Source organism: Diospyros lotus, chromosome 7 (genome assembly GCF_014633365.1).
Source record: "Diospyros lotus cultivar Yz01 chromosome 7, ASM1463336v1, whole genome shotgun sequence".
NCBI classification, from domain to species: Eukaryota; Viridiplantae; Streptophyta; class Magnoliopsida; order Ericales; family Ebenaceae; genus Diospyros; species Diospyros lotus.
The window spans coordinates 37,451,080-37,471,577 of record NC_068344.1 but is presented as its reverse complement, the minus strand read 5'-3'; the positions used below and the strand labels follow the sequence as shown (position 1 = coordinate 37,471,577).

General features: G+C 35.8%; 2 protein-coding genes across 6 annotated transcripts in view; both read left to right on the top strand.

The window, feature by feature from the left end:
* The first annotated feature begins 941 nt into the window (after positions 1-941).
* On the top strand, positions 942-8,027 carry LOC127806567 (eukaryotic translation initiation factor 2A). The gene is made up of 13 exons (XM_052343944.1): positions 942-1,108; positions 1,198-1,552; positions 1,753-1,939; positions 2,725-2,959; positions 3,103-3,171; positions 3,606-3,707; positions 3,847-3,887; positions 4,544-4,677; positions 6,211-6,274; positions 6,365-6,461; positions 6,552-6,670; positions 7,486-7,508; positions 7,611-8,027. Exons 1-13 carry the CDS (start codon positions 1,069-1,071, stop codon positions 7,702-7,704), a joined length of 1,560 nt encoding a protein of 519 aa, XP_052199904.1. The 5' UTR covers positions 942-1,068; the 3' UTR covers positions 7,705-8,027.
* A 1,701-nt stretch (positions 8,028-9,728) lies between these two features.
* Positions 9,729-20,498, top strand: part of LOC127806169 (uncharacterized) — a 34,719-nt gene continuing 23,949 nt past the window's right edge. For 4 of the 5 annotated variants that reach the window (XM_052343271.1, XM_052343268.1, XM_052343269.1 and 1 more), the window contains exons 1-4: positions 9,729-9,891; positions 10,290-10,353; positions 10,484-10,942; positions 16,278-16,488. In XM_052343271.1, the coding sequence (XP_052199231.1) occupies positions 10,787-10,942; positions 16,278-16,488 (367 nt within the window). In that variant the 5' untranslated portion in view covers positions 9,729-9,891; positions 10,290-10,353; positions 10,484-10,786. The remainder of the gene's footprint in view (positions 9,892-10,289; positions 10,354-10,483; positions 10,943-16,277; positions 16,489-20,498) is intronic. The other variant, XM_052343267.1, reaches the window with a different exon arrangement.

Sequence of the window (20,498 nt, the reverse complement as noted above, 5' to 3'; positions counted from 1 at the left end):
GTAATTTTATTTAATTATTTTAATTTTAAAAATTAGGTTTAAATTGGTTCAATTTAGTATAATTTTATTTAATGAATAAAATTGAGTATTTTTATGCTGACTTTACAGGTTAAATATTATATAATAATAATAATATTTATAAAATTCGTATATATTAGATATCATAAGAAAAAAAATATAATTCGTTATGCATCATCATCTATTTGTTTTGTTTTTAATTTATGTATACATAAATTTTACGAATATTATTATATAATAATACCGATGTGTTAAATTAATATGAACATATTTTTTCTAAATCGTTAAAACAAAATTGAATTCAATTAAGGTATTTTGGACCTAATTATTAAAATTAAAAATATTTGATAAAATTACAAATTTACAAAAAAAATAAATAAATATTTTGATTAGACCTAAATTATTTTCATCTCACATCAAGAAATCAAAATGCATTTTCAGACCCTGTTTGAAATCCCACAACTTCAATTCTCCTAAATTATTGTCTCTCTATATTATAATAAATAATTAAATTTACTAGTAAATTAAATATTATTATTTAATAATAATAATAATGTAACATGATATTTCATGACAAAGATAAAATTATAATTCTTAGCAGAAATTGATGAGTGGTCTAGATTTTTAGGTTCCAATTCATTCTCTGCATAATCATTATAGATTAAATTTAAATTTACCTTTCTTATTGAAAGATGTAAAACTGATCAATTAGACGTGACTAAAAAAGACATTCTAATAATGAAATTATAATTTTTAATCTTTTCATATCTATAGTTATATAATATTTAAATTAATTGAAGTGTTTTGATAGAACGTATCCTAATTAAAATAATCAGTCACTTTAAATAAATAGATTAATAAAGCCAGGAATTATATTAAATAATAGTTATAATTAATAAATTATAATGTAATTATTTAATTGCAGTCTTGCAGCCTTGCGTTTGCCGAAACCCTAGGTTGCCAAGGCCGAAGCCGGTGAGTACTTGAAGTTTGTACGGGAACTGTGAAAACTGGGTTCCCTTTGATTCAGAGAATCCTCGGGTGGCTTCAATGGCAGTTGCAGACCCATCACCTTCTTTGGAGATTCTGGGTATTTCTTCTGGACTGTAATTATCGTTGATTTTCCGTATACTTGTCCACTTCTTTGATGTTCTTGCTATCATGATATTATTCTCACAGTTAGAGAACCAGAGGGTTTCAGTCTTTGGACTGGCCCCCCCTTCAGTGACGGTAAACCCAGCACAAAGCTTGAAAGAGCTCCCTGCATTAATGCAAAGTTCAGTGATGACGGGTCTAAACTGATAGTCATGAAGTCAGACTCGGTTATTAGCATCTATGATTGCAGAAGCTCCACAGAGATAAAGTCCTTTGAAATCCCCAACGTTCTTGCAGCCACTTTGTCGCCACGTGGGACTTATCTTCAGACCTTTCAGAAGGCTTCATCACCACAGGACAAAAATGTGACCTTATGGAAGATAGGGACTGGTGATTCTGTTTATCATCTGTTCCAGAAGAACATGACAAAGACCACATGGTATGTTTACTAATGGCGGCCTTCAATTCTTTTATCCATTTTAGTTATTTATTTTTGAGTTTTAGAATAGTTGGATACATACCATGTCTTGAATTAGTTGCAGAATATTTCTATCCTTCTTCAACTATCTTCCTTATTTTTATCTGAAGTTGGAAGCTGAATTCTGATAGATTTTAATCGTTTGATTTGGCACTGTTCAGGCCCTCAATACGATTTAGCTCTGATGAAGCTGTGGCATGTCGTCTCGCAACAAATGAGATACAGTTTTTTGATGGAGGTGATTTTTCTAAAGGAATAATAAATCGGCTTAGAGTTCCTGGAGTTGCTGCTGTAGAGCTTTCCAAGAATCCTGGATCCTATGTTGCAACATTTGTTCCGGAATCTAAGGTGTGTTACCAGCATCTTCAGACAGGTTCTGGAGTTAGAATCTGTAAATCAAGATTTAAACTGGTGCTAGATATATAATAACATGCAGTCATATAGATAATGAGACAGGTTGGACCTATCCTATGTTAGGTCACTTTCAGATTAACTCTGAAGATTTAGTGGACGATTTGTTGTTTGAATAGGAACAAATATGTAAACATGGAGACTTGAAATTTGTTCAGGCAGTGTAAACTTAGCTCAGAAAATATTGTAACTGAATTACTTTGCAACTTGTGGAAAATTTTGGAGTCAGATAGATTTATGCAAAAAAGTGACATCTATGAAAATGTATTTAATATTTCATTTCTTTAAGAGGTCGGTATTTGACTTATAAAATCTGACATAGTCAGAAAGCAGCCAACTGTCATCTGGTGGTCACCGGAAAGATGATTCATGTCACTTTGATAGTTGAATTTATTGAGAGATGTTTGTTTTTCCTCTCCTCAAAGATGGAATTCTAGAATTAAATATTTAATTCAATGCACACTTGTCCTGCTTCCTCTTCTCCTCTTCCCAATGTGCCCCATTTGTTGGGGTAGGGTGGGGGCTAGGCAATTAAATCATCATGCATTCTATGAAAGAAAGAGGACAAGATGAATTGATGATTATTACTTTTAACCTTACCCAAACAGGCATCATGAATACACACACAACTCATATCCAGAAATCCCTACAAGAGCCTTCCTTCAAGCCTGTTAAGTATGAGGAATGTCATGTTCTCCACCTCATCTGTCTGTTTCTTGTAGGGCATTCCTGCCAGTGTCCAGATATTTCCTTGTGAAAAGGATTCATCAAGTCAACCTGTTGCACGAAGGAGTTTCTTCCGATGTTCAACAGTGCAATTGAATTGGAATTGTGGATCTACAGGGCTTTTAGCTGTGGTGCAATCAGATGTTGATAAAACCAACCAGAGTTACTATGGAGAATCAAAATTAAACTATTTGACAACTGATGGGTTGCATGAAGGAGTTGTGCCACTTCGTATGTGCCCCCCTTTCCTCCCAAAGGAAAGGATATCTTTTTCATTTTTTTACAGTAGTTGGTCAAGGCTTGTGTGTTGTTGTTGTTGTACAGTTGTACTTGAATTTTATTTGCAAACATTTGATTCTTGGAGCACTTGGCAGGTAAAGAAGGACCTGTACATGATGTTCAATGGTCATTTTCTGGCTCAGAATTTGCGGTTGTTTATGGATGTATCCTCCTTTTTTAGGCATACTAATGAGAGTTGTCATTTTCAATGGAAATTTAGTAAACGTTGCATAGCTTGGGGGCAGCTGTCTCTTACCAAGATAAGCAATTATCTGGAGAGCAAACCTATCAGGGAGTACATAGACTGAAATGATCATACCTGTGCGCATGATGCAAGATTTTCTTTTTTGTTTACTCTTCTTTTTTGATAGATAAAGAAAGAAGGGGTGAGACTGCAAAAGAAGGGGCGAACCCAGTTCAAAACACCCTGCTAAACTTCAAGCTTCTGCAATTTATTTCTAGATGGTACTTTAGCTGTAATTTCAGAGGATTGATGAAGAGCATATTTGGTTCAGACATTTCAATTTTACCTTATCTCTTTTCCTTGACATTTCAATTTCAATTTGGGCATATGTTAGTATTCCTTGACATTATTCAGTCATGCCTGCAAAGGCAACAGTGTTTGACAGGAAGTGCAATCCCCTTCTTGAGCTTGGAACAGGCCCATACAATACAATCAGATGGAACCCAAAAGGGAGGTGTATCCTGAAGTGACAAAGCCATTTACCTTTCCATGTTGTGACTTAATATTCCTTACAGGAATGTGAATCTAGTCTAAGGAGGTTTATTTATCTGTGCCCCCTTGCTTTATATTTGTGGCCTTAATCTCTGTTTTACAGTTCTTTGCTTGGCAGGCTTTGGAAACCTACCTGGTGATATGGTATGTTAGCTTTAGTCACTTTTCTTTGTTTCTTTGATTTCGGTAAGTTCTCACTGCATATTGAGTAGGAATTGCTACTTCCAAATATTCTCAAGCTCAGAGGTTTTCTTAGCCATTTTCTGAAAGAAATTAGGACACTAAAATGAGATTTGAATACAGCTAAGGTTCTTATTTATTTTGAATAAATCTCTGATCCCAAATTGAAGGTTTGGTGCATCCAAAATCAATTATGCGATAAAGCAACTTAAATCCCCAAAACAACTTGAAGTGGATCTTCATGTTGTGGTGGGAGTGTGGAGGCAATGGCATATCTATCTTTCGACCACCTCATTGCCCATTTATGCTGTCTTATTCTACTGTATACAGACACTTACATAATCTTTTATCAGAGTTTTGTAAATTTTGAGTACAATGGTTGTAGAAATTTCCAACTAGAATTGGGGAATTAGGTCTTGATTATGTTTGTGCTTATTATTCAAGCACTGGTTAAAAGAATCTGCAATTGATTTAGGACCTCTACCTGTATTACCCTGATGTACCACTTTTTAAAGTTAATGGTGCATGGTATTTCATTTTCTTGTTTGGCTTACTAGAAGCACAATGGAGTTTTCAGGTCATGTGATTCGTGTTCAAGTGATTTATATTCTATTTTTCAGGCATTTTGGGACTACTTAGAGAAAAGGCAGCTTGGGACTACGAAGGCTGAATGCTCAGTAACAAGTGAATGGTCTCCTGATGGGCGCTATTTCATGACTGCCACAACAGCTCCAAGACTACAAGTTGACAACGGGTACATTGATTTCAGCTGAGTGAGGATACTGTGATTTGCTGTCATGATGAACTTCATTCATCATTGAAATGTATATGAGCTAATATTGAGAATTTGGAAAGCACTTGTGTTGTGGTTGTAGGTGCATATATTGCAACCACTTATGTGTAGTTGTAGATACCCAATGAGGGAAGGTCAGAGGGTCCAAACATGGAAAATAGCTCCTATGATATAGCACCTCAAAGTTGCCATGTGGCAGCACTAGGTTGTTAAGAAGCAGGGAATGCCATGAAGCCAGCCTCATGAAGTGTCTTGCGAGCCATTCACTCTCCTCCCTTGAGCCTGTCCTCAGATGAGGACTAGCTTTGCCTAGGAAAACATGCTTGGCCTTAACTTGCCATAACTTCGAAGATCCTTTCATCACTCACATCCACAAAAGGTTCAGTACTCACCAATTGACGCTTTAGCTGGAAGCGTCATCCTCCAAATTGCTTCCTCATGAAAATATGTTCTCCACTCTTCAGTTTCCACTTCCAGACCACCCTGGGAAATAGGCTCAACTCAAAGGTTAAAGTTTGGGACCTTAGTGACTTGTGGAATGGAAGATGGAATCTTGAAGCAAGGTTGTACAAAGCTCCACCCCCCTTGCCTCCTGCCCCCACCATTGCATGCTGAGGCTCCTATTCAGCAGAAAATACGGACCTAGGCCACACTTCATCTGGAATCGAGCACCATCAAACAGTTATTCTCATCCTTGCTGCTACTTCTGGAGGCATCTTTTGACCAAACTAAGCCGGGATGGCTCCCATAGATTATGGGCTTGCCCGTCAATTTTAAATCCAATCTGTTGACCAGTGGAGTGTTGTCACCTGTCTGAAGGCTACTTTAGCAGCATAGAAATGAAGCTCACTGCAAGAACAAGCAACATATGAAATGGTCCTTACCCCTAATTGGCCATAGGGCTTGTTTCTATTGGACCTAGAGTTTGTCAAACCTATTGGTGCTGGCCAAGCTGTACTAGCTATTTGGAGACTTTTTGATGATTTACTAGTAAAAATAGTTCCAACAAGCTCAACTTAGCTGAGTAAATACCATTATTCTAAGACAAAGTGTTTATCATTTTATATCCATAATCTCAACCTTTTGTCATTAAATGTTATTATTTATATTTATTAAACATGTAAATATGCAATCAACCATCATTCAAGAATTGGTCTACAAATCATGTGGAACCAACCATCACCCCAAGTTAAAGAACTTATGTAATGCACAGAATGCTATGCAGGAAAAACCTTGCAATATAAAAATGCGTTTTGTGGATTGGGAAGTCAATTTTATTCTTTCCTCCCAAGCCGTGCTGGTGGGCTCTGCATGCCAGGTGCATTGTCCATGCCCCCTGCAACCCCCCACCAAAAAAATGCACGCACACCAAATCTCTTCCACTTTCCTTTTCGCTTTCTTTCTTGGGTGGAGAGGAAAAGGGGAGTATTCCTGTTGCAAGTGAAGGAACAGTATTTATTGAGAATTTGATATAGTTCTATTTGTATATTGAAGGATTAAGATTTTTCACCCCAATGGATCATTGTACTTCAAGAAGATGTTTGACAAACTGTATCAGGTCAGCTGTTCTGTTTATCAATCTGTAATCTGATCCTTAGTCAGCTTTCTCTATTAAACACCTGATTTTACCTGCCAATAATTATCACAGGCTGAATGGAAACCAGAATCACCAGATAGGTTTGGTGATATAGCAGAACTAACAAAGTCTATTGATTCTTTGAAAGTTGAAGGAACCAAAATACAAGGTTCTCTCTCTTGGTTAAAAGTTTTATGCATTTGTAAATTTTGGTTTGTGAAAGTCCTTAAGTAGAGTAATTAAGGAACACATTCTTCAGTGCAAGGGTCAAAATCTTCCCAGGCCTCTGCAAGAGCCACCTCTGGCAACCCCTCTACACAGAAAGTGGCTGCATATCGTCCACCTCATGCTAAGAATGCGGAGGTCATCCGGGATGAGGTATGGATAGAACTTACTCTAGTTTTTTTTTATTTTCCTTTTGGTGCCTTTGTCTATTAATGCATCAGCTATATTAATTGTTTTCTACTTTTGTATTCTTAAAGGATTTATATTTGTTGACATAACTGACACTCACATGTCCATCTGTTTATTGTTCACAATTTTTTATTCTAGATGTTAGTTCCTATCATATTTGAGTGACTTTTAGTTACTTTTTATTGTTATTGTGAGCTAGGGTAAAAACTGAACTGCTATCGTCATTGGGATGCTATACTTGTGCCAGACTCCCAGGAGCAAGTTCTTTGTATTTGTCGGTATTTGTTACTGATAAATCAAGTAGGATTCAGTAATTTCCCTCATTATTATTGCGAACTAGGAGGCCTTGCCTATTACTAGTTAGGAACGTCCATAGGGTGAGAGTAGATAGGCAGTCTGCAGGCCAGATGCAAGGGGCTCCTACCAGTGTGGGGTCTAGCAGTCGGATTTACCCAGCTCTCCCTGTGTTTTGTGCTTTGAACTGTGATGCCTATGTCACAATGGGTAGCTGAATTTGAAATTTACTGACACTGATATTTGGTTTATTCTGACCTCTTAATATGAAGATTGTGGTCTGTAAACCACTGAACTAACAACATTGTTGCAGCCAGATTTGGCTTTTAAGTTCCGTATCAAATGTGATTTGACTTCAACTTCCCGTGGTGTGGAGCAAGATCTTGCATCATGCCTGTTGATATTGTCTTTGCATTGTCTATAATTTTTCCTCATTTATATCCCTCGTGATATGGTTCTGATTATTTTGACACTTCTAATGACAGCTGTTTGGAGGAGGCCCTGCCCAGTAAGTATACATATCCCTGTCTTTGTTTTTGTTGATATGTCTATTTTTATTTGTTTTGCACCTCCTTGCTAAATGTTTCTCTGTACTTCTTCATCAATTTAGAGAAACGAGCAAGAATGCATTGAGAAATAAGAAAAAGAGGGAGAAACAAAGAGAGAAAAAGGCTGCAGAGGCTGCCGCTGCCAGTGGTTCATGATTGAATGCTGACCAGCACGGGGCTCGGGACACGTTGAGTGCAGTTTTTTTTTTTTGTGGCGATGAGAAACTCACAGTCACTACGCTTCCAGTCCGCCCTGGGTGCTCTGAGTTTCATTGGCCCAACCAACCCTCTTGATCAGGATGTCATGTAATATTTTGCTCCAGCAGGGGATTTTACGTTTTTCACAAGAACTTTCAAGGCGATAGCCATTAAACTTTAAGGAATATGTAGGTGCTTGCAGGCCTGTTGTTCTTTATAGCTCTCGTTGCTTGAATTGATACAGAATCTATGGAAAAATGTTGAATGTTTGAAAATTTGCACATCATGAGCTACTGGTTTGGTTATCCTTCAGGGCTGGTCCTTTTGGGGAGTCACCACCCCTTGTGCAAGAAGACTTTGACATCTTTAGTTGAAGCACTTTGTGTTTGCCTGTCATATGGTTTATGGGTTTAAATATAAGAATTAGTAATGTTGTTTAGGTATAAGAGTTAATAATGTTGCATTTGACCCTGGTTAATAGGAATTGATTTTCTATGATAAAATGCACTAAGGTTGTGTTTCATAGTATGAAAAATACATGAAAAATGTTATATCTAAGGAATTGAATTCTATCTTTGATGTTTGACATATTATATTTTTCATGGAATTGAATTTTATGGTATAATCATTAAAGTATATTTTTACTTCTTTTTCATAGAAAATTTTATCTAGGGGGGAAATGCTTTTTATTTTCAATGCAAGTTGGAAAATGCTTTCCTTTCTAACTAAATTTTATTAAAGACACCCTAAGATTTTTTATGATTTGGGCCATTGATTGAGATATGTATTGTGGTTTTGAAATGCTTTTGGTAATCTATATGGTTTTTGCTTTTTGGCGAACACACCTCTCTGTTAATAACTTTGTAAATTATATAGACATTAACATAAATTCAGTTAAATTAATTATCATTTGATCAGAACAAAAATGAAATTTAAAAAATAAAATAGGGTTAGGTATCATTGAAATCTATCGCTTGAAATATTGATTTTGATGACTAGAGCTTATTTTTCAAGCAATAGATTCTAGATTTAGTGGGGGAAATGTGATAAAAAAAAAAACAAAGAATAATTCGACAATTGTCATTGCACATTGATTTTATGAAACAATCAAATAAGATGACTATATTTTCATTACATTGGTTTAAAGAAAAATAATAGATTTGGGCTTATGGGTAATTATATATGATATTTGAAACGTAACAAATTTAAATGAGTTTCATTTAAGTTTGTTTCTCTTAATATAGGTTTATTTTAGTAACTAAATAAGTGATAAAGTTGGTCGAATCTAATCTTATTCACTATTATTTTGTTTATTGTTCTTCTTATTATTTGTCTTTTAATTTGAGTTTGATTCATGATACCTTTTAATTTGGATTTGATTTATGGTTCTAAAACTCATTGTTTTTGGTCGTGATGAAGAAAATTATAACTTTTAGAAATAGATTTCGTTTGGAACCAACCGATTTTAAATAAAATATATATAAAAAAAAATTATTCCATACAAATGATGTGTTCAATTTTGATCTAAAACAATCTCAATTCATTAAAACAAAAAAATCAATCCAAAACTAAAACCAATTGAACACATTGATAGTCGTTTTCAACAGTAGTGTTATAAAATAATGAGTTTTCTGAATGATTATGATAGATATCCATTTTTGATATTTTTAAAATTTTAAGTTTTTTATTATTATGTTTTAATTTAACATATTTAGTGTTTAATTATTTGTTGGTTTTTAATTAACTTAAATTTAAGTTAATTAGAGTTAAGTAATGATATTGAGATGTTTTTGCCAATAAACTAAACTTTAAGGACTGCTAGAAATATTTCCGAACCATAAAAAATGCCTCCACTAATAAACCAAACTACCAAGGGCGTAAGTGTAAAACTAATTTTGGCAAAATTATTAAATTTGCATTTTCTGAGTTTCTGCGGCGGGAAAACGATGCCGTTTTGCTTCTCCCAAACTCCAAATGCCTTCTATCCATTTTGTCCGATCACTGCCCTCACACCGCCTGTCGCAGTTGTCTCCCCCAGTATCCGACTCACCTCCACCGTCGTATCCTCTCTCCGACACCGACGGAGGTCCGCCGTCCGACCGCCCATCATCCTGTCTCTCCGCCATCGGGCTGCAGCAGCCATAGGTAAATCATATATATAATTTTGTTGGTCTCTGTTGGCGTTCGGCACATCAGTTATTGTGCGCAATTGATTGCTTGTTTGGTTGTTCCATGAAGGGATGTTTAATGTTTTAGGTTTCAGTTTCAATGTTTAATGGTTATGCTACAATGGCCTTAAAGGTACGTGTGATGGATGGAGTCGTGCAGTCATGACATATGCGATGTTAGTCCATAAGCTTTATGCAGTATTGGCTAGTGTTCCTCAAGTCACTTCTTGATGCTAAAGTAGGCAAATCACATTGTTATACTAGATTGTGTTTCAAAAAGGAAGTTGATAAAAACCCTATAAAACACTTGTATGACGCCTGCCTGTTGTGGTTTTGTTAATATTGCTCAGCTATCTTCTCTGTTTTCTTTTTCAGGGTTCCTTCTGCAACGACGTGCTAGATACTGAATAACTTAGCTAAGTATCCTTGGACTGTATAGGTAAGATCACTGCCTCATTCTTTATGCTCCTGCCCGGTGGTTTATTGGGCAATGTGGCTGCATGTGTCTTTCTCCATCGGTGCAATCCTTTTGAAATTTATATTGACATTTTGGTTTAATTTGATTGCAGTATAGAATTCGAGCTGCCGTTTTGACATCTCTGTCCTTTCTGCAATATAGACCCATTTGCCTTGCTGTAGTTACCATTACTGTCTTTGCTAGCTGTTGCCCTTGCTGAGCATTTTCTTGTTTTTGGGTCTCTCTCCAAACAAGACAAACTTCTTTCCAACCTGTGGCCTCTACAGCCTTTGAAGCCCCACACATTTTGAAAGGACCTTTTTTTTTGGGGGGGGGGGGGGGGGGGGCGCGATTGGCCATCAGCCTACTTTGCCAGGAGGTGACAAGAACACAATGACCAAGCTGACATGACTTCATGGCATCTACTTTATTTTCCCAACATCTTTTTAGCTTCTTTTCGAGGAGCCTTCGTTGCAATAGGATGAACTTGTTAACGATTCATAGGCCTTTAAACCTGTGCAATCTCAAGAGACAATGCGGAATCTGCCCTTCATCCATACTTTTTGGAAAGGTAAATAAAGCAGGAAAAATTCATTATTTTTCTAGACTGATTTAACTGGTGTTGCATGATGTTTTTGCTAGTCAGGTGTCATTGAGTTTCAACAACTGGGTAGTGTGTAAATGTTGTTATTTGAAACGAGCTGTTACATAATGCTCATAAATATGTATTTTGTGTGTGGCATTTATGATTATAGGCTTTATATTAAGCACCCTCATTTTGATTTTTGAGCCAATATGAGATAATTTTAAATGGGAAATAAAAGAATAAAAAAGGCCATCCATTATGCATGAGGCTCCTTGCTTTGCTAGGGTCGTGGTTGCATGTATCTTTCCCCTTGCTTTTCTTCAAAGATGCTGTTTCTGCAGTCTAAACTCTAATTGTTTCAAAGTTAAAACGTGAAGTCTGAATTTCAAACTGGTTGCAGTTCCTTCCTTGGGATGGTCCATGAAGAGCGTGCCATTTTTTTATTATCTTTTCCCCAATAATTATGTCAAAGAACAACTTGTTTTTCTAACAAGGGAAAGTCATGCGTGCATCAGTTATGCAAGCAAGGAAACAAACCACATCAAGAAGACTATTACATTAGGTAAGGAGTAGGCATCTTTTCTATCCTCCACAGGAAAACAAATGGAAGAACCCTCCAAACTAAAAGTTCAAATACACAAGTACTTTTGCCATTCAATAGATTTTTCTTTCTTTCTGTTGTCAAACTAAAAAACTGCTTGTAGGGTTTCTCTTTAAGCTGATGCCATCCTAAGTTGCTCATCAAACCCTTCATATAATTAACTCTATCTCTGTAAAAGAAAAAAAAATATTGTATTTTTGCCTTAATTTAATTTACAATCTGATATGTTATCATTTACCAATATTTCATTTGGTTGTTTTGTCTATTTTTGACAGAGCCATGCAATATCACTCTTTTGTTTTCTTTTTCTGATAAATGTTAAATAGAATTCAGTTTATAACACCAATTATGGGCAAGAGAACTACTTAACCATTAATCCATTTTTTTTGCTGTGTAAACCTCCCAAGTTGAGGTATAATTAGCCCTCATGACTGGCTAAAATTTATGCATGACAAGTCCTTTAAATATGCAGTGGAAACACACCTATATGGTGACAAACCCTGTCAACTCAAATACTGAAGCACCATAAGTGTGCTTATCTAGGATCCCCACATTTTATGCTTACGTGCACACACTTAACTTGACATTATGTGTGTTACAATTGGGAGCATTGTTGGTCTATAAATTCACCCAAGAAACCAACGAATATAAACATCCTTGACACACTCACTCACTGACACAATCATACAACATAAACAGAAAGTAAAGAATTGAAAATAGTAGAGTTAGAACAATTAAACCACACAATAGGCACCGAGAATTTATCCTGGTTTGGACTGATTGAAATCAGTCCTACATTCAGACTTCTCCAATCCAGAGAGCAATCCACCAGAACAAGAAATCAGAATGCTAGAGTCCCTCTGTTCTCACGAGTACAATCCTTACTTCACGAGATTACAAAAGCTATTCTAATCACAGTCTTTCCTCTCTATCACTACACTTGTTCAACAACATGAGAATCGAATGATTAGTTGATGCCAAGCAACTGCCCTATGCCCTCATATATATAGACAGTTCGGGTGGATAAACCTAGGAGTACATAAGACATCACAATCTCCATTATACCCCTAATACTTTAGTTACCGTTAGACAAAACCCTAATTAACTAAACTGCCACTTGCATATCATAACCAACTCCACTGATTTCTTCTAAGTCTCCAAAGCTAAACTTGGGCAAAACCGTAACAATGTGATATCCTAATCATTGCATGTCTCAGGTTTCTAGGTAACCCAGATAGTAGAAACTATATCATCAATATTGAGCAATAAGTAATGTGCTTAACATAGACAAACCCAGCAACATCTGCTAGAAATCTAGATGCGATGAACTATTGGCTAAGCTGCAAGAGTTCTAAACATCTACAGTTTCATTTCTCAACATAGACAAACCTAGTGACATCTGCTTGATTCCATGAACCATTCGCTAATCTCCAAGAATTTTAACATTTATAGTTTCATTGTGACATGCTAAGCGGAAGCTTTTCCACAAGCTATGCAGTCCCTCAAGGTAAGTAGAGAACTAAGTGAGTTTATTGAGCATCATTTGCGAGACAAGGTGCTCTTTCAATAATGTAACACTACATGATGAAGTCTTGAGCACACATGGCATGGCTTAAACAAGAACCATTTGTAAACAATGAAGCACGTGCCAATCCTTGTGTTGCAAAGGACATATAAGATTACAAATTGATAGCCAATTCTATCCAAGAATGCACATTCCTGATGGTGTAACAGTAGCCTAGCATATATGCATATTAGAACCACGGTATATAAAATAATACCCAAATGCCAGCCCTCTTAGTTATTTGTGACGTCACTTTGCTAAAAATTGTGCCACACAGGAGTACAGTAACACTTGTGGTGGCTATTTTTGGCCTCTAGTTATCACAAATTTGGGAATTCACTTTTTACCAACGCCTTTCTTGACATTAAGGGAGGTAGGCTTGACACCTAAGACCCCTGTATATGTACTTTTTGAGCCATTTCTAAGTTGAGAGGTCCTTGCTTGAAGAATCATAATGCCCTTTAAAAAATGAACAAAACTTTGATTTCAATGATGGTGGCGACACAAGAGTTAGGTTGGGACATCTTAGTAACTCCGAAGGGAACGTGAGCTATACATTTTATCGACGCATAAATTTAAATGAAATAAGGCAAGCATTAAAAAAGATGAAAAATCATAAGGCGGTGGGACCAGATAATATACCAATAGAAGCATGGAAATGCATGGGAGAAGACGGCATTTCCTGGCTAACGCAATTATTTAACGCGATTCTTAAATAAAAAAATATGCCAGATGAGTGGAGGAAGAGTACTTTGGTTCCTATATACAAGAACAAAGGAGATGTTCAAAATTGTGAAAATTACAAAGGAATTAAGTTAATGAGCCATACCATGAAATTCTGGGAGAGAGTAATAGAGCAGAGGCTCAGAAAAGAAACAAAGGTCTCGAAAAATTAGTTTGGTTTCATGCCTGGTATGTCAACAATGGAAGCTATATATCTATTGAGGCGCCTAATGGAAAGGTATCAGAATCATCAGAAGGACCTACATATGGTGTTTATAGATCTAGAAAAGACCTATGATAGGGTCCCTAGAGAAGTATTATGGAGGGTTTTAGAGAAGAAATGAGTCAGAATAGTCTATATACAAGCCCTTAAGGACATGTATCACGGTACAGAGACAAGGGTCAGAACATGCGGATGGGATACTGAACCGTTTACAACTACAATAGGACTGCATCAAGGTTCTGCACTAAGTCTATACTTATTTGCTCTAGTAATTGATGAACTCACTAAAGATATTCAGACAGAAGTGCTATGGTGTATGTTATTTGCAGATGACATAGTGTTGGTAGATGAAACAAAAGAAGGAGTGAACACTAAGTTTGAGTTGTGGAGAAACAATTTAGAATATAAGGGATTTAAATTAAGTAGAAAGAAAACAGAATATATGGAATGTAAATTTAGTAAGAATGCAAGAGTGGATGATGTTATAATAAAATTGGAAGACCAAATCTTACAAAGAAAAGACCATTTTCGATATTTGGGATCAGTGATTCAAAAAGATGGAGAAATTCACGAGGATGTCGCACATAGAATTAAGGTAGGTTGGCTAAAATAGAGAAATGCATCGGGGGTGTTATGTGATGGTAAAATCCCATTAAAACTGAAAGGAAAATTCTATAGGACAATTATAAGACCAATCTTGTTGTATGGCTTAGAATGTTAGGCAGTTAAATACCAGCACGAGCAAAAGACGAGTGTAGCGGAGATGAGGATGTTAAGATGGATGTGCGGCTATACAAGAAAAGATAAAATTAGAAATGAAGTTATTCGTAATAAGGTAGGCGTAGTGCCAATCGAGAAGAAGATGAGAGAGACTGGACTAAGATGGTTTGGTCATGTGAGAAGGAGATCAAGAGACGCTCATGTGAGGAGAGTTGATGAAATGGAATAATTAGTCAAAAAAAGAGGTAGAGGCAGACCCAAGAAGACTTTGAGAGAGCCATTAAAATTTGATATGAAGTGTATGGATTTAAATGAAGATATGACAAAAGACAGAAATACATGAAAATCTAGAATTCATGTAGCCGACTCCACATAGTGGGATAAAGGCTGGATATGTTATTGTTGTTGTTGTAGTTGCATTGTACTTTTGGCTACTTTTACTTAATTGTTCAATTTCTTGAAAAATTGTCGACCTCATTTGCTCTCAAAAATGTCACCTAGCATGTCAAGCAATAGCCACCTGAAGTACTTTCCTAGCATGGCATCCATTTGTCTTCAAGACTCAACTGATGGCAGAACTCTACCTACATCAAGCCCCTAAGGCTTAGCAGTCATCTCTTGGCACAAGGTGATATTGCTCCCACCCATGTGGTATGAACCTAAGTTTATGTGCACCCCCTCCTCTCTTCCAAAAAGATGTGTGGACTAGTAAGCCTTAAGTAATGCCTGTGGGCTGTCAAGAGGATGCACTCTTGGTGGGGATTTGAGCTAAGAACTTTATGCCATCAATGGAAGTGCATATCCATGCCCTTGTCTACCACTCAAGCTACGTCCTGCTGTGCCTTGGGCAATTTATTATCGTATTACATAATATGAGATATGGGTTTAAAACTTGTAGTAGCAAAAGAACAAAAGGCATCTTTCTGTGACCAATTGGTGTTTTTTTTTGAAGGAGGATGGGGATTTGGTTGATCATTTGTCTCTTAATTGTTCAAAGGGACATTGTGTTAGGTGTCCTTTTTTTTTGTTTTTAATCTCTTTCTTTGTAGTATAGTGGGCAATGCCAACTTTGCTTTTGGTTGTTTCCATATTTGGAGTTGGGCTTGCCCTACTTGGGATTTTGTAGAGATTTGGTATGTTATCCTTTTTGTATTTTGCGGGGTCTGTGGTTTGAGAGAAATAGAAGAGCTTTTGAGAATTACAAGAGTCCTATGTCTTGTTTTGTCTTGTTCATCAACATCTATAAGTTGTTTGTTTTTGAATTCAGTTCCCCCCGTATGGCAGCTATTTTGTTAATAGATTTTTATCTTCTAACAAAGAAAAGAGTAGATTTACATGTATACATGTATGTACAGATGTGGCATAAAATAAGAACTTATGATTGCTTTGTTGCTGCAATTTTTTTTTTTGTGAGTATGACACTGTTATCAGCATTACCTTTAGGGGCGGGTTCTACCATCTGACAATTCCTTCTGTGCTTGTCTATCAGTGTTACTCTAACCTCTCCAGTAATTTGGATCTAGATACAACTTCTAGAAATGTTGGAATATCTGCCAAAAGTGGTGTGGCCCCTTGCAAGCATGCAGTTTCTGATTCTGTCACAGATGTAGATGAACCGGCCTATCTTGATTCTTCAAATGGAAGAGTAATGCTAATTGATGGCACGTCAATTATTCATAGAGCTTATTACAGGCTTCTTGGTATGCAATATGTCCTATCATTCGAACATGTAGTATCTTATCTTGGTTTTATTTATACTATGCTTGCTCTATGTGTTGGTTTGCTGTTATGTTCTGCATGCAATATATTACTTTTTGTTTTATGTTTGTCTTGACATATTGAGTGATTAAAATTTTGGCTGATGTATTTCCTGATTGACCATGCATGACAGACAAAATTTTATAAAATATGCTTTGTAGAAACATTTTAGTCCTGGGGCCAATGGTGTGTGGAAGCCATTTCATGAAGAAACATTCTTTGGTAGCCTAAAAATGTATAATGCCAAGAGAGAAGTGTTTAAGGATGTTGTTTGGTTCTTTTAGGATGCATGTACACAGAAGTTGGAGGATAGATACGGTCACACAGAGTTTGAGGCATACATGTTCAGTGCATTAAAGTGCAACAATTAATTTGATTGTTTTATTTCCTAATTTTTCTTGCTCCAAAAGATCACCACCTAGTGGGATTAAGGGTTGGTATATTGTTTCTTGATCTTGTTTTCTCACTTCCAAAGATATCAGTTCGGTGGTTTCTGTCTTATTTCCATGGATGCTAAATTAACTCAATCTTTGTAAGATTTCAGTTCGGTATATATGATATTTTTCTTTATTTTCTTATGTTCTACCAAGATCTAGACATTCAAAAGATTCAGGGCTAGTAGAACAGGTTCTATTGGAATGTGATGCTAATAAAACTGAACCAACAAATAAATATGAGAATATGAGAATATAACTGATAGTAGTTTGAGGAGCACAATAAGAAACAACTGCAGGAAGGTTGGATGATAACTTCCAGAACTTATCAGAACTCAACAGCCTGTCCAGTTGTAGAAAATATTTTCTAATTTTCCATCTCTATTTTTTTTATTAAATCAACTAACAACTCCAATTAGCAAACAACATACAACTCGATTTTCTAATTTTCAACTTTGTCCCATGCATCAGAAAACATCAAAGAGGTGTTTCTAAGTTTTCAGGAAATGAATGCTATAGGTTTTTGAATCATAAAATGTTAGGGCCTGTTTAGTTATAAAATCAGAGAAAAACTAGAAAATGTTTTGTTACAACTAAACTGGCCCCAAGCCTCTAGTTTATGAAATCCTTGCTGGTGTTGAACTATCGGCCCTACACAGAATTCAGAGGACAGCCATTATAAATATATATCACGCCTAAGAGTTTCTCACAAAGTTTTTGTTGGTCTTCCTCAACGCAAAAGTTAAGATATAGATAAAGGAATTTAATTCTTTAGCCTTAGGATCGTCTTTCTGCAGGTTGATGTGTCTTTACTAAAGAAAGCTAAGAGGTAACTCAAAACTTGCACATAGGCCCTCTCCAAAACCCAACAGAAGGAAGCAGAATGGCAAAAAAACTTCTAGTCGTTAATTTTACTGGAGAACACTCTAAACTAAAGACGTTGAACCATCTAAATGAATAACTTTAAGACCCCAAATTGTTTATTTACAATGGTTCTCAGTTCAACTTCTGGTTGCCTTAACGATTACTGAAAGTAATTAACTTTTCAACTTTGGAATACCATCTTGTGCTGCAACATTGTTGTAAAGAAAGGAAGGTTTAATGACCTATAATTTTTGTATTATATGTTCTTCTTTTCACCTTTTATTTATTTAATTCTTTGGGGCAGGGGATTTAGTTATAGAATTTATCTTTCCTTGACTTCCAGGTGACCAACAGCTTTTTTTCAGGTTCCTTTAGCAATTTTTTTTTATCATGATTAAGGACTTAGTGCTTTTGTTGAAACATGGTGACCTACTAGGTACATGGATGTTCACTTGAGCCATTGAATCAGCCATAAAGTTTCTTAATCTTAACTACCTTACTAATATTTGCCATGACAAAGAAGATAAATGAAGATTCCCAAACAAAAAATTGATGTTATCTCTCTAGTGGCAGGAATACTTAAATAATAAAGTTGTTGACTGAAAAGTGGTCCTGTATATGCTGTTAAGATTGTGGTCAAAGAAAAGGAAATCCCTATGGATTATTTTATGATTGTGGTCATATACATGCTCTAGGTCTCATCCATGAAAGTAAGAAGCCATAGGGCATATTTAATTACAGAAAATGTATTTGAGTTTTTCATTTCTATTTCCTTCACTTTTATAGCCAATTTTCTTTTACCACGAAAAATTTGAGACACATGTTCAACTTTAGAATATACCAAACTATTTTCTTGCTTTAGAAATTGAAAAATGTATTCTAAATGATTATACAGAAATTGTGTTCAGTTGTTACATAATGCAAATATCACGTTATAAGTAATATTCTTATAATATTAAAATGGTAATAGTTGCATTGTTACTGTTATAAAATCAATACTATCAATGCAATTTTCATGATATTACTAATTATTATAATTTTAGTGATAACAAATGGTAATGCTATTATTGTAAGAAAAGCAAGATCGTTATGGGGTAAACAACGTAGTTCAAAATTTTGAACTTACCCCAATCCCGGCGATTGGATCAACGTCGAAATTAAATCATTCACAAACAAATAAATAAATCTAACCTTTAGATTATCGAGTCGTTCGCGGATTCGAGCCGTCCAAGCGTCCAGCCTCTAACTCGTGATACGCGGCACGCGTCCGTTGGCAAGAAGAGCGGAATAGGAGTGCTAGCTCCTTCTCCTTTGCGCGGCTTGTGTATGGACAGTAAAAGAACGACCATGTTTCAAATCGATGCCAAAAAGAAATGGGAAGAGTGAATGGCAATACGTTTTTCAACTCTTGAAAAACGACACCAAAAATCACTTTAATTTTGGGCAACCCATAAAGGGATATTTATAGTGAAATATCCTAGGGTTTCTAAAACCCTAATAGATTGGGCTAGCCCATTAATTCTAATTTAATTAGAATCTTAAGTGGGTTTATTCTAGTCCAACTAGAAATATAATTAAATGGCCCAATCCTTTTATAGGTTAAATAAAATATTATGGCCCAAAACTAATTCAAGCCCAAATATATTTTATTTAATATTGGCCCAAATCTAATTTAGTCCAAATATAATATTTAATATTTGGCCCAAATCTAATTTAGTCCAAATATAATATTTATTTTAATATTTGGCCCAAATCCAATTTAGTCCAAATATAATATTTAATTTAATATTTGGCCCAAATCTAATTTAGTCCAAATATTAATTTAAGCCCAAATATATTTTATTTCCTATTTGTCACTCTAACAAATAGAAAATTATTAAATTAGAAACTCCTTCCTAATTTAATTAATTGCCATTTTTAGGAAACTCTTTCCATTATGATGACTCCTCGTCATATTGACGTCATTACGTTTATTTGTTCTTTTTCCGTGAGAACCTACGACGGCAAAATTTCTTGCCGAAGTGTCCCACTTAACCATACGTCCACTCTCCTGGTTTAAGTCAGGGACCGTGCCTATTACGTATGACTCATTAGGCTTCCGAATATGTTGGCAATGTGTCGATATAAACACATAAGACAAGATTGACCTCTAGCAAGGCATCATGCCTACCCAATTATTCAGAAGAATTCATAATCCGCAAATAACCTTTCACGAGCATGGTTACCGTGTAATTCGATCCTCTCGTCAATGTATCTTATGTGATCTCAAGTATGGCGATGTGTTGCTTGATAACGATCATATGAGTTTTCTTCGGTCTTCCGGATATCTTTACTTAATTAGAAAGTAAATCAATAACTTCTTATTGATCTCTTTCACTATGGCCATGGATTTAAAGTGAATATTTATCGAAGGCGCCTTAGATGCATCATCCTCTATCAAGGGATAGACAAGTCCCATCTTGGTTATACACCCATCTCCATAAGCCTCACGATATACCAAACGATCGCCCACATGCAGCCTTTGTCTAGGCCCATAGAAACGATGTTAAAGCATACCGGTCTTCTTATGAGATGACCGTGACAACCTCAGGTCCAAGGATTAGTTACACCCATCTCGTATGAGAATACCATCAACATATAACCAAAATGGATTC